At 45.9% G+C, this 12,152-nt stretch overlaps 1 protein-coding gene across 7 annotated transcripts in view; it reads left to right on the top strand.

Moving 5' to 3' along the window:
• Window positions 1–12,152, top strand: part of TTC21B (tetratricopeptide repeat domain 21B) — a 101,434-nt gene that overhangs the window by 18,013 nt on the left and 71,269 nt on the right. For all 7 annotated transcript variants that reach the window (XR_013347530.1, XR_013347529.1, XM_077830230.1 and 4 more), the window contains 2 exons: window positions 2,411–2,509; window positions 3,810–4,002. Coding sequence is in view for 5 of the 7 variants with exons in the window: in XM_077830230.1 (XP_077686356.1) it covers window positions 2,411–2,509; window positions 3,810–4,002 (292 nt within the window). In the remaining 2 variants the exon portion in view is untranslated. The remainder of the gene's footprint in view (window positions 1–2,410; window positions 2,510–3,809; window positions 4,003–12,152) is intronic.

Below are 12,152 nucleotides of genomic sequence, written 5' to 3'. Positions count from 1 at the left end.
GCCTGAAGCATTTCAGGCTTCAGCAGCCTCACGGGTTTCCAGTGCCTTCCAGGCAGGAGCCCTACAAAAGAAATAAAAAGATAACGCAAGCTAATTCTTACTTTACCAAGGCTAATAGGTTTAAAAGCAAAAAGGTCTGTCTCACCATTAGCTGCAATATGTTTCACAGGCTGTCTCCTTCCAGCCTGGGACCGTTTCCCCGCTTACTTCAGTTTTTTGAGTGTTGTTGATGTCATGAGCAGAAAGCTGGGAGGAGGAGAGGGGTAATGAGACAGTTTTCCCCTTCCTCTTATAGTCCAGTCCTTTGTGCTGAAAAAACCCTTCATAGAATATCAGGGTTGAAAGGGACCTCAGGTCATCTAGTCCAACCCCCTGCTCAAAGCAGGACCAATCCCCAATTAAATCATCCCAGCCAGGGCTTTGTCAAACCTGACCTTGAAAACCTCTAAGGAAGGAGATTCCACCACCTCCCTAGGTAACGCATTCCAGTGCTTCACCACCCTCCTAGTGAAAAGGTTTTTCCTAACATCCAACCTAAACCTCCCCCACTGCAACTTGAGACCATTACTCCTTGTTCTGTCATCTGGTACCACTGAGAACAGTCTAGATTCATCCTCTTTGGAACCCCCTTTCAGGTAGTTAAAAGTAGCTATCAAATCCCCCCTCATTCTTCTCTTCCACAGACTAAACAATCCCAGTTCCCTCAATCTCTCCTCATAAGTCGTGCTCCAGCCCCCTAATCATTTTTGTTGCCCTCTGCTGGACTCTTTCCAATTTTTCCACATCCTTCTTGTAGTGTGGGGCCCAAAACTGGACATAGTACTCCAGCTGAGGCCTCACCAATGCCGAATAGAGAGGAATGATCATGTCCCTCGATCTGGTGGCAGTGCCCCTACTTATACAGCCCAAAATGCCATTGGCCTTTTTGGCAACAAGGGCACACTGTTGACTCATATCTAGCTTCTTGTCCACTGTAACCCGTAGGTCCTTTTCTGCAGAACTGCTGCCTAGCCATTCAGTTCCTAGTCTGTAATAGCGCATGGGATTCTTCTGTCCTAGTGCAGGAGGACTCTGCACTTGTCCTTGTTAAACTTCATCTGATTTCTTTTGGCCCAATCCTCTAATTGTCTAGGTCCCTCTGTATCCTATCCTTACCCTCCAGCATATCTAACACTCCTCTGAGTTCAGTGTCATCTGCAAACTTGCTGAGGGTGCAGTCCATGCCATTCTCCAGATCATTAATGAAGATATTGAACAAAACCGGCCCCAGGACCGACCCTTGGGGCACTCCACTAGACATGAAGCCATTGATCACTACCCATTGAGCCTAACGATCTAGACAGCTTTCTGTCCACCTTATAGTCCATTCATCCAGCCCATACTACTTTAACTTGCTGGCGAGAATACTGTGGGAGATCGTATCAAAAGCTTTGCTAAAGTCAAGGAATAACACATCCACTACTTTCCCCTCATCCACAGAGCCAGTTATCTCATCATAGAGAGACGGAGTGACAGGTAGTTTCATTGTGTTCATAAGCTCCAAACTGTCCTTTCAGAGGAATTGTAAAGTTCTTGTTTACATCACCTCCCTTGTTGGAGGATGGCCACTTAAGCATTTAATAGTTTTCTAAAACCTGTGGTCAGTCCTTAGTTGTCTCTGAGGAGCTAGTCTGTGGGCATTCCCCAGAACCATAATATATTTGAGTAACATTGTATAGCAAAACCTCATAATTTTTAACAGTGTTGTTACATAAGTGTTATCAGGACAACAATATTCAGCAGATTGAGTTTTCAAATGATACCTCAAAAAGCATACTTTGTACAAAGTATATCAAACTTTATAAAAGTGGTGAACATGGGTAGAGGGAGTCAGTCACTTAATTGCTTTTGAAAATTATTTTCCTTTATTCTTCTGCTTTATGGTTTGAGAACCATGTATTATTCCAAATCTTTCAGTGTAGATGTTTAACTAAATTTTTTGTTCTTGGGGTAAAATTGCCTTGTAGATAAGAAGCTCAGTGTGATTTCTGGAGGAAATCTTAAAAACTTAAAAATACAAACAAAAAAAACTTTATATAATATATATTTTTTTTATATTTGAAAAACATGTCAAAGAAACTGTTGCTCCCTCTTCTGTTTCCAAGCTGATTTTATTTACTGGTTCTTGAAATAATCTGCCTTTTAGGTGTAGGAGTAAATTTGTTTTGCTGTCCCTTTGCTGCTACAGCAGTTCCAGAGTATTGTTTTTCCAACTTCTGTATGTTATTTCCAACACTTGAGAACATATGTTGGGGTTGAATAGTTAAGATACTTGGAATAAGGCTCATGGGATGTCATGCTACTGGAGTTTGTGATGTTCCTTGAGGTGTTGTGTTCCTTCAATATTGATCATAGTGTTCCATTCTCCTAGGCTACAGCCAAGCTGGGAGACCTAATTAATGCACTGGACAAATTGGAACCACATAATCCTCAACTATTTTGTAAAATGGCATTAGCTTTCAGCAGAACAGTGAGTGTACATTTTTTTTTCCTAAACAAAATGCAAATAATAGCTATACATCCCGCTTTTGATTTTTGGTAGTAGGTGTTGTGTGTCAATTAAAATCTTTACTTGGAGAGAGAGAAAGTGGATTGATTGTATAACTTGGTCTCTATATTTGAAAATTCAATGTATGGGCTGAGAAAAGAGACACCTATTAGCCAGTCAGTTTTTCTGCTGCTCACATGAGTTCTAAATAGCAGTGAAGCTGAATAGTCTTGTTAATTTCTTGCTCTTGCTTCTGCTTTTGTTTGATAAACCCATGAGCCATGGCAATTCCCTTGGAGTTGTCTGCAGGCTTAGGAGGACAGCATCGAAGTGAATTACATTTGAAAGGGTATGTTTATAACAGTAAGGGCTAAGTACGTAATTTTTAAAATGAAAACATAAATTCTCCATGATAGCTTGGGTCACAGCAAACACCGGGAGGAGCTTCCCACTTGCTACTGGAGAATAAATTTTATTTATAAAGTTCTTGATAAGGGGATGACAGTTAATATGATGCAGCCAGAAAAAAATACCTAGTCTACCAAATTACCTAGTCTCGGTAGTCTACCAAAGTGAGAAACAAATGCCTCTATGTGTAGTATAAGCTTGTTTTCATAAGATTACTCAAATAATTGTACATTTCACAGGTTATTTGTAAATTACTTGCTGTTGACCAAAGCCTTTGTAGCATCTATTCCATTTAATTGTAATAAGGAAACAAATTTTACTGACAGAAGTTATAACTCTTTAAACTCATTTCTCTGTAATAAATACATCACAGCACCTGTTGACAGCATTGCTTACATAGAAGCACAAATATCAGAAAATCAGTGCAGAGTAAATTAGTCTTTTATTAGACATCTGAGGCCCTGAGATGCTACGGGGTGGGTGACGGTATAAACTTGAGAACAGATTGATCTTTGAGAGTTCTCTCGCCCATCTGTAGCCAAAAGAAACAACAATATGACAGTGGTATTTTACTTTGTCATTGATTGGTACAATATCAGCATATTATCCAATAGTTTTGAAAACTGGGTGGTCAATTTTGATCTCCTAAAACTAACTCCCATTCACAGGAATACATGAGAAATAAGTGATTACAGAAGATATGGCATTTTGCTCCTCCATCCTTGAGATGAGTGAGGACTCAGTGCTGCTATTTAAAATCTAATGTACAACTTCATTTAAAGATTCATTGTAACTTTGAGAGTTTTTTTCTCAAAATGTGGTGAAACTGATTAAGATAGAGAGCTTTCAGATGTAAAACTCTTCTTAACTTTAGTGTGGCCGGAACCAACTCATTCTTCAACAGACACAGATCTTAGTTGAAAGAGCATTTGACCTGGCATCCCATGATTCTGAAATTGCTACAGAACTTGGCTACCAGATGATTTTACAAGGGAAGGTGAAAGAGGCTTTAAAATGGTACAAGACTGCTATGGTGCTTGATGAGACAAGTGTTTCTGCGCTAACTGGTATGGCATGAGACTTTCTATTACTTACCATTTATTTAAAGGACACAGACAACTTAAAAGTACTTCTCTCTGATTTGTTTTATCTACTGTTACAGATAATGCATGAGATTACTTATAAACTAAAAATAAAGTCTTAATCTTTCTGTTATTTTCTCAGAGCATTTGACAGCCCTTTATTGCCGATTTCACTATTTTCTTCATAGGGTCATTCCTCCTGTTTGGGTGGGTCTTGCTCTCCTGCTGAGGAGTGAAAGAGGTTTTTTTAAATAAAACATAATTTGAAAAAACACAAAGTGGCCGAAGGAATCAGGGAGAAGTATATCTTGGCAGTGCTTTCAATATGTTTTTTAACTGGCTAGATTTCAAGTTGATAGTATTTCTTTAACTGGTTTTTCTATTGCTCTGTAAGCTTTTGAAAAGATAAAATCATCATTGTAACATTAATGGGTAAACATAAGATACATGTGGAGGAGAATATCTCTAAGCCTTTTGCAAAAAGCTTGTTTTTTTTCCTAATTGTACAGCTGTTTTAATGTCTTTGAGGAGAATTACAACTGGAGCAATAAATGACTTGTGTGTTTAAAAAAAATACTAAAATTCTAAATTTCTTTGCTTTCATTGGTTGTTGCAAGGATAACTCTGACTAGAGAAATTATTTCACAAATTAAAAACATTTGGTGTACAACATTTCCATGAGGAATAGGATCCTCTTAAAGACTGCAACTCTAACAAGAAATGTAGACTATCAAGAAACTCCCCTTTCACGTACCCTATCAACAATTTTTTGTGCCATTAAAAGGCAACTACAAGATACTGGCATTGCTTCCATGCCAAGAGGGACTGTTAAGTGGTATAACTTGAGAATTGAAAATGTTTGTTCGGGTTCCCAGAAGAAAAAAGCAGCTTGCAGAGGCTAATTAGGCTGAGGGGGAAGAGGCTGTAACTTGTAATTGATGATGACTGAAGCCAATAACACTTGATGGTCTTTATTTTTAAAATGTTCTGTGACTTATTTGCTGGCTTTGGTACAGTGAAGCTTTATAATAATTTCACACAGTGTTCTTGGCTCTCTGAATCAACAGAAAAATATATATTTAGCATTGGAAATGAAGAAATCTGCATTAGATATTTTTAATTATTTTTGCTAGTGTTAGTGATATACTTAGTCCTTTGTATTTATTTTAAGGAGTCAGATTCTGATATGCCCCTCTCACTGAAGTATATGGCATGATTCATGTTTGTACGGCACATAGTCCAAACAAACCTTGACTGTGGTTGGGGCCTTTAGCTGCTACTGCAATACAAAAAAATTAATTATGAAAGAGTTTTAGTTAGAATTTGTACTACACTTCCTTTTGGCCTCAGCCCCAAAAGCTGTCAGGCTTTTGTGGCATGCCTGATACTGAGCGTAATCCTATTTTTCTTCTTCGAGTGCTTGCTGACTGACCAGTTCCATTCTAGGTGTGTGTGCGCCCATGTGCACGGTCATTGGAGATTTTTGCCTTAGCGGTATCCGTAGGACCAGCTGTGGCTCTCCTTTGAGTGCCATGCTCATGCATCCGTATATCAGGCGCCGCTGGCCCTACGCCCTCTCAGTTCCTTCTAACTGCCCGGGGTGGTTAGTTGGAGCACCTTTCCTTGCATAGCAAGGGCTAGCACTTTCCTCTCTTCTGACTTCGAGCCTTAGGGCCTTGTAAATAGTTTGTTTACAGTAGTTAGTGCTAAGTAGTTAAGTGTAGTTAGAAGTTAGAGTCCCAGCAGGTACTTCGCCCCAGGCGGGGCATGCCCTGGTCTCCAGGGTTTAAACCCTGCGAGGACTGTAACAGGCCTTTGCTAAGTGACCCCCATAGCAACTGCCTCAAGTGCTTGGGGGAATCACGTGTGAAGGTCAAGTGTCTTATTTGTAAACATTTTTGATCCAGGAGTCGGTTATTCATTTGTGGGCTCTCCTCATGGAGGCTGCCCTTCATCTGCCTTCTGAGCTGTCCTGCCAAGACTCCTCTAATATCTTGGTCCTAGGGCACAACACACCTCCGGCACCGGCCTCTGCCCAGCACCACTCCCCATTGCCGGTGCCCCCAAAAGAAAACAAAGAAACATGTCTCTCCAGTACTGGGCAAGAAGGGCAATGGGACACTGGGCAAAGGACCCAGTTCAGGCCACCTGGCCACTCCGGAGCCACATGTACATGCCTGCCCGGTTGGGGATCTTAAAGGATCCACCACCAACTCCCAGGAGCAATAGGGGACCAAATTCCTGATGGCATTGATGCCTTCTCAGGTTCTCCCGGCACTGAGAGAGCAGAGGCCTCCGCACGCACTGTCAGCACCGCAGGAAATGGCAAAGACTCCCTACAAGGGCAACCCAGCCACTAAAACCACTTGGGAAGTGGAGTGCTACTGATCCCCTGAGACAAGACAGCACCCTCCACTTCCGCCCTCCACTTCCTCTGGGGCTTGCCCTCAGTCACTGGCACCACAATCATGGTTCCTGCCGTCTTGACACAGATTCCCTAGGCAGAGGTGCTGATTTCCGTACTACCAGCACTGTTCACCCTCCCACTGGTCGTCCTCTTGGCGCAGATCTTGGTCGCCTACCCAGTGGGAGCACTCCCTGTCACTGCTCTGGTCACCCTGGCACCGATCCTCTCACCCCAGGCACCGGTCTCCAGCGGTGACAGTCAGCAGGCAGACGCAGGCGTCAAGGGCCCCACTGTGGTCACCGAAAGGGGATTCCTGTGGCATAGAAGGACAGTTCAGCCCCTCACCCACACTCCAACGATGTGATTGGGCACCCAAGGCCGTGTTTACATCGACGTTGCCTTGGCAGCACAGTGAGTGGCGAGCGCAGTGGCCTTATTGGAGCGCATGGGGCATGCCCCCTTTGCACCACTTGTCTGCCACTGCCTTGGAGCAACAGTTGGTGGCACTGGGCTCGGTGCATGAGTCATGCTCGGAGGTTGGGGTAGAGGAGACTGCACCCACCCCTAAAACCTCCTTCCCCCCACAGGGGACGATGCCCAGGGGCCTCCCCCAGTGTTACAGTCATCTTCATCCCCGGACGAGGCGGTCGGGGGACCCTTGTGGGCCAGCCCACCAGACAGTTATAAAGAACATCAGGCCCTGCTTCAACTGGTGGCTGAGAACTTGGACCTAGAAGTAGAGGAGATGGCCGAGCAGGCGGACACCTTTTCTAATGTCCTCTCAGCCTCTACCCCTGCCTGTGTTGCACTACTAATGCATGACAGGGTCCTCAAAATTGCCAGTGTCCTCTGGCAAATCCTGTTATCTATCCCTCCCACCTACAAAAGGCTGAAAAGAAGTACTTTGTCCCGGCCAAAGGGTTCGAGTACCTTTATACCCATCCACCTCTGGGCTTGCTGGTTGTCTCTGCGACCAACGAAAAAGACAATCTGGGGCACACCAGCTCAGCTCCCAAAAATAGAGGCCAAAAGACTGGACCTTTCTGGGAGAAAAATTTATTCGACTGCCGGCCTGCAATTCTGGGTGGTGAATCATCAGGCCCTCTTGGGCAGATACAATTTTAATTTTTAAGTTAAAGGAGTCCCTCCTGCAGAGTTTGGCCCAAGAATTTGTCACCCTGGTAGAGGAGGGCACTGCGGCAGCTAGGTGGTGCCTCCAAATGGCGTGGGACATGGCAGACTCAGCGGCTAGGGTGGTCTCATCGGTGGTGGTTGTGAGGTGCAGCTCCTAGCTTCAGACTGCCGGCCTTTCCCAAGAGGTGCGGACCTTGATCCAGGACCTCCCATTTGATGGAAACAGTGTCTTTTCCGAACAGATGGATGCGAGGCTGGATGAGTTAAAGGACATCGAGCCACCCTTCGCTCTCTGGGCATGCATATGCTGCAGTCAGCACGGAAGCAGTGCCGGCCCCGCCCATTGCCAAGGCCTTGGTAGCCACGTTGGGCTTCCAAGGAGAAGGGATAGAAACACGAGTTTTAGTCGTTGCCGCCCTTCCTCCTCCCCCTCACCCATGCATCCTGGGGGTCAGAAACACTCATGTTGAAGGTGTGCTCAAGAATGAAGCCCCAGTTAATTTCCCGGATCTACCTTGTTCTTTTCTCAACTGTCTTCATCCCTACCGTTCAGCCTGGTTGCTGATCAACTCGGACCACTGAGTGTTGGACATTGTATCTCTGGGTCATACCCTGAAATTTTCAGCCGCCCATCCCTCTTCAGGGACCCTTCTCACAAGCAACTCCTCATTCAAGAGGTCGAGAACCTCCTACGCCTGGGTGCGGTGGAGGAGGTCCCTCAGGACATGAAAGGCAAGGGGTTCTATTCCTGCTACTTCCTAATTCTGAAGGCAAAAGGGGGCCTCAGACCCATCCTGGACCTGCGTCACCTCAGCAAGTCTCTCAAAAAGTTGAAGTTTCCCATGGTCTCCCTGACCTCCATCATCCCCTCTGTAGATCTGGGAGATTGGTATGCCGCCTTCAACTTAAAGGATGCTTATTTGCATATTCCCAGGTCAGATGTTTCCTCATTTCATAGTGGGCGGGCACCATTTTTAATTCACTGTGCTGCCCTGTGGCCTTTCATCAGTCCCAGTGGTGGTCCTAAAATATATGGCGCCAGTGGCTGCTTATCTGAGAACGTCCAGGGATCCAGGTCTTCCCATATCTTGACAACTGGCTCATCAAGGGCAGGTCTCGGAAGCAGGTTCAGAGGAGCCTTGATCTGGTGAATTCCACCTGTCGTGACCTGGGCCTGTTAATAAATGAGAGAAAATTCACTGTAAGGTCAGTCCAGTGAATAGAGTTGATTGGGGAGTTCTCGACTCCACATGAGCCAGAGCCTTCCTTCCAGAAGTGCGTTATCAGGCCATGTCAGACCTGATCTCCCATGTCAAGAACTACCCGTTCACCATGGCTCACACCTGCCTGCAGCTGTTGGGTCACATGGCCGTGTGTACATATGTGGTCAGTCATGCTTGGCTCCATCTCCAGCCCCTGCAAGCATAGCTGGCATCAGTCTACATTCCCAACAGGCATGACCTGGACTGTGTAGTCAGGGTGCTGGACCACATCAGGTCATCCCTAGATTAGTGGTTGGACCTGGGGTCAGTGTTGGAGGGAGTCCCCTTCATGACCCCATCCCCATCGCTTATCCTGGTCTCCAATGCTTCGGACCTGGGCTGGGGAGCCCACCTGGGCGAGCTGAGCACCCAGGGCCCCTAGTTGCGGGATGATCTGGCCCTCCATATCAGTGTCGGGGAGCTCAGAGTGGTTCGCCTGGCCTGCTAGACTTTCTTGCCCTGCCTGAAGGGCAAGGTGGTGCAGGTCCTGATGGACAATACCACCGCAATGTATTACATCAACAGGCAGGGCGGTGCTAGGCCTTCGGTCCTTTTTCAAGAAGCTCTCTGCCTTTGGGATTTTTGTGAGAGGCATGCCATTCATCTGATAGCCTGCGAACCTGTCTGGAACCAGGAACGTCCTGGCAGATCACCTCAACAGGACCTTCTCATCTCCCCACGAGTGATCGCTCCATCCAGAGGTGGTCAGCATAGTCTTCTAGAGGTGGGGGACTCCCCGGGTGGAGTCCAAGCAGAACAGAAAATGCCATGTATTCTGTTTGATCTGGGGAATGGACAGGGGCTCCCTGTCAGATGCCTTTCTCATTCCGTGGTCGGGGCACTGATGTATGCCTTTCCGCCAGTGCCATTGATTCACAGGGTCCTTGTGAAGATCAAAAAAGGCAGTGCAAGAATTATCTTATTAGCCCCCACGTGGCCTCGCCAGCACTGATTTGGCATCTTACTGAGGCTTTTGGTAGCCACCCTGCTGCAGTTGCCTCTCTGGCCGGATTTGTTGTCCCAGAACTATGGCAGCCTTTTGCATCTGAACTTGGCGGCGCTGCACTTGACGGCATGGCTACTGCATGGCTAAGCGTGGACAAACAGGCATGCTGGGCCTGTGTCCAGCAGGTCTTGCTAGGTAGCAGAAAACCCTCCACCAGAGTGACTTACCTGGCCAAATGGAAAAGATTCATGTGCTGGGGGTCAGAACAGTGTATTTGGGCCGAGCAGGCCACACTGCAGGAGATCCTGGATTTTCTGCTGCACCTCACACTCCAAGGTTTGTCTCTTTCATCGATCAAGGTCCACCTGGCTGCTAACTTGGCTTTCCATCCTCCATTCCAAGGCAGGTTGGTCTTCACTCATGACATGACGGCATGGTTTTTGAAAGGTCTAGAGTGTCTCTATCTGCATGTCCAGGATCCCATCCCCCCGGGACCTGAATCTTGTGCTGTCGAGGCTCAGGAGGGTCTCCCTTTGAACCTCTGGCCTCCTGCTCTCTCCTGGAAGGTCATTCCTAGTTGTGATGATGTCAGCCTGTAGGGTGTCCAAGATCACGGCGCTTACTTCGGAGCCGCCTTACATGGTCTTCTACAAGGATAATGCCAAGCTGCGATTGCACCCAGCGTTTCTGCCCAAGGTAGTTTCCCAGTTTCCTATTGGCCAGGACACATACTTCCCCATCTTCTTTCAAAAGCCTCATGCGTCAGATGGGAAGCGCAGGCTACCTACGCTGGACGTCAGAAGGGCGTTGGCCTTCTATATAGATAGAACAAAGATGTTCCATAAGTCAACGCGGTTATTCATTGTGGCGGCAGACAGAATGAAAGGTCGCCCAGTGTCTGCTCAGAGGATTTTGTTTTGGATCACAGCTGCATCTGCTATTGCTATGAGCTGACGAAAGTGCATCCACTGGCAATCGTGACGGCACACTCGACTCGGGCATAAGCATTGTCAGAGGCCTTCCTGGCACAGGTTCCAATCCAAGAGATCTTAGAGCTGCTACCTGATTGTCTCTCCACACATTCACATCTCATTATGCACTTACCCAGCAAGCTCAAGATGATGCTGGCTTTGACAGAGCAGTGCTGCAAGACTGTGAACTCTGAGCCCACCACCATTGATACTGCTTGTGTGTCACCTAGAATGGAATCAACATGAGCAAGGACTTGAAGAAAAAACGTTTATCCACCTTTTTTCATAATTGTTCTTCGAGATGTGTTGCTAATGTCCATTCCATTACCTGTCCTCCTGCCCCTCTGTCGGAGTGATCAGCAAGAAGGAATTGAGAGGACATAGGGCTGACGGTGCCTGATATACCGGCATTTGAGCGCAGCACTCCAGGGGGTGCCACAGCTGGCCCTATTGATACCGCTAAGGCAAAAATCTCCAAAGACCGCGCATGTGAACGCACGCACACACCTAGAACGGAATAGACCATGAGCAACACAACTCAAAGAACAACAGTTATGAAAAAGATGGATAGCCATTTTTTCTCTCTTCCAAGGATGAGGGATCAGGATCATGCACTTTCAGACTCTTATCTCTGTGCATGCTCCCTAGGAACCGTCTGAAGATGGGGGTAGGGGGTAAACTCCCATTCTCACTCCTACCTGAATCATAGTTGACTTGCTTAAGAAACTATCAAAGGCTGAGAAATTGGTAATGTCGTATGGGGCAGGTATCTCTGTGGGAGGCTTGACTGTATTGTGGTAGCACTGTATGTTCCTGTATGTTTGCTAGAGCTCTGTGAATGGCCATTGCTGGGCTCTGGATCAGGAGTGGCACAGTATGCTTAGTTTGCTCATGTTTGTTGTGTGTTCCATAACTAACAGGAAGGAAGTTAGTCTTCAGTGCAGTTGGCTCACCTTTCGCTACCCCACACGGGATAGTTGAAAGTAAAAAATTATGTATCATATCAATAGTCAGCAACTTTATTCAACCCTTGGGTGAAATAGATTCAAAATTTAAATCGAGGCATCATTTGTTTTTTACAAGTCTTTTGTCTGTTTGTTGCCTTAGTTGTGCTGAGAGCACAACTAGATTTATTGTTCTGTCATCCTTTAACTCTTTTATGCTTCAGCTGTTGTTATCCCTCAGAGCTTCTCTTGATGCTGAGTGCCTGATGGCACTACTGTTAGGAATCCTACTGCGTGCTTTGACACTTTTGAAGTCTGAATTGAGCTTTTTTCTGATGCAGTGTAAAATTTTTGCAAATCACAAATATCTATAAAACCTTCCCATTTTCTTTGGGGACAGGGACCATCTTTTTGTTCTGTGTTCGTACAGCATTTAATGTAACAGTGTCTTGGTCCAGGAGTCCTAGTCCT

This window comes from Eretmochelys imbricata, chromosome 11 (assembly GCF_965152235.1).
Source record: "Eretmochelys imbricata isolate rEreImb1 chromosome 11, rEreImb1.hap1, whole genome shotgun sequence".
Lineage (NCBI taxonomy): Eukaryota > Metazoa > Chordata > Testudines > Cheloniidae > Eretmochelys > Eretmochelys imbricata.
This window is presented reverse-complemented; position numbering and strand designations above follow the sequence as displayed.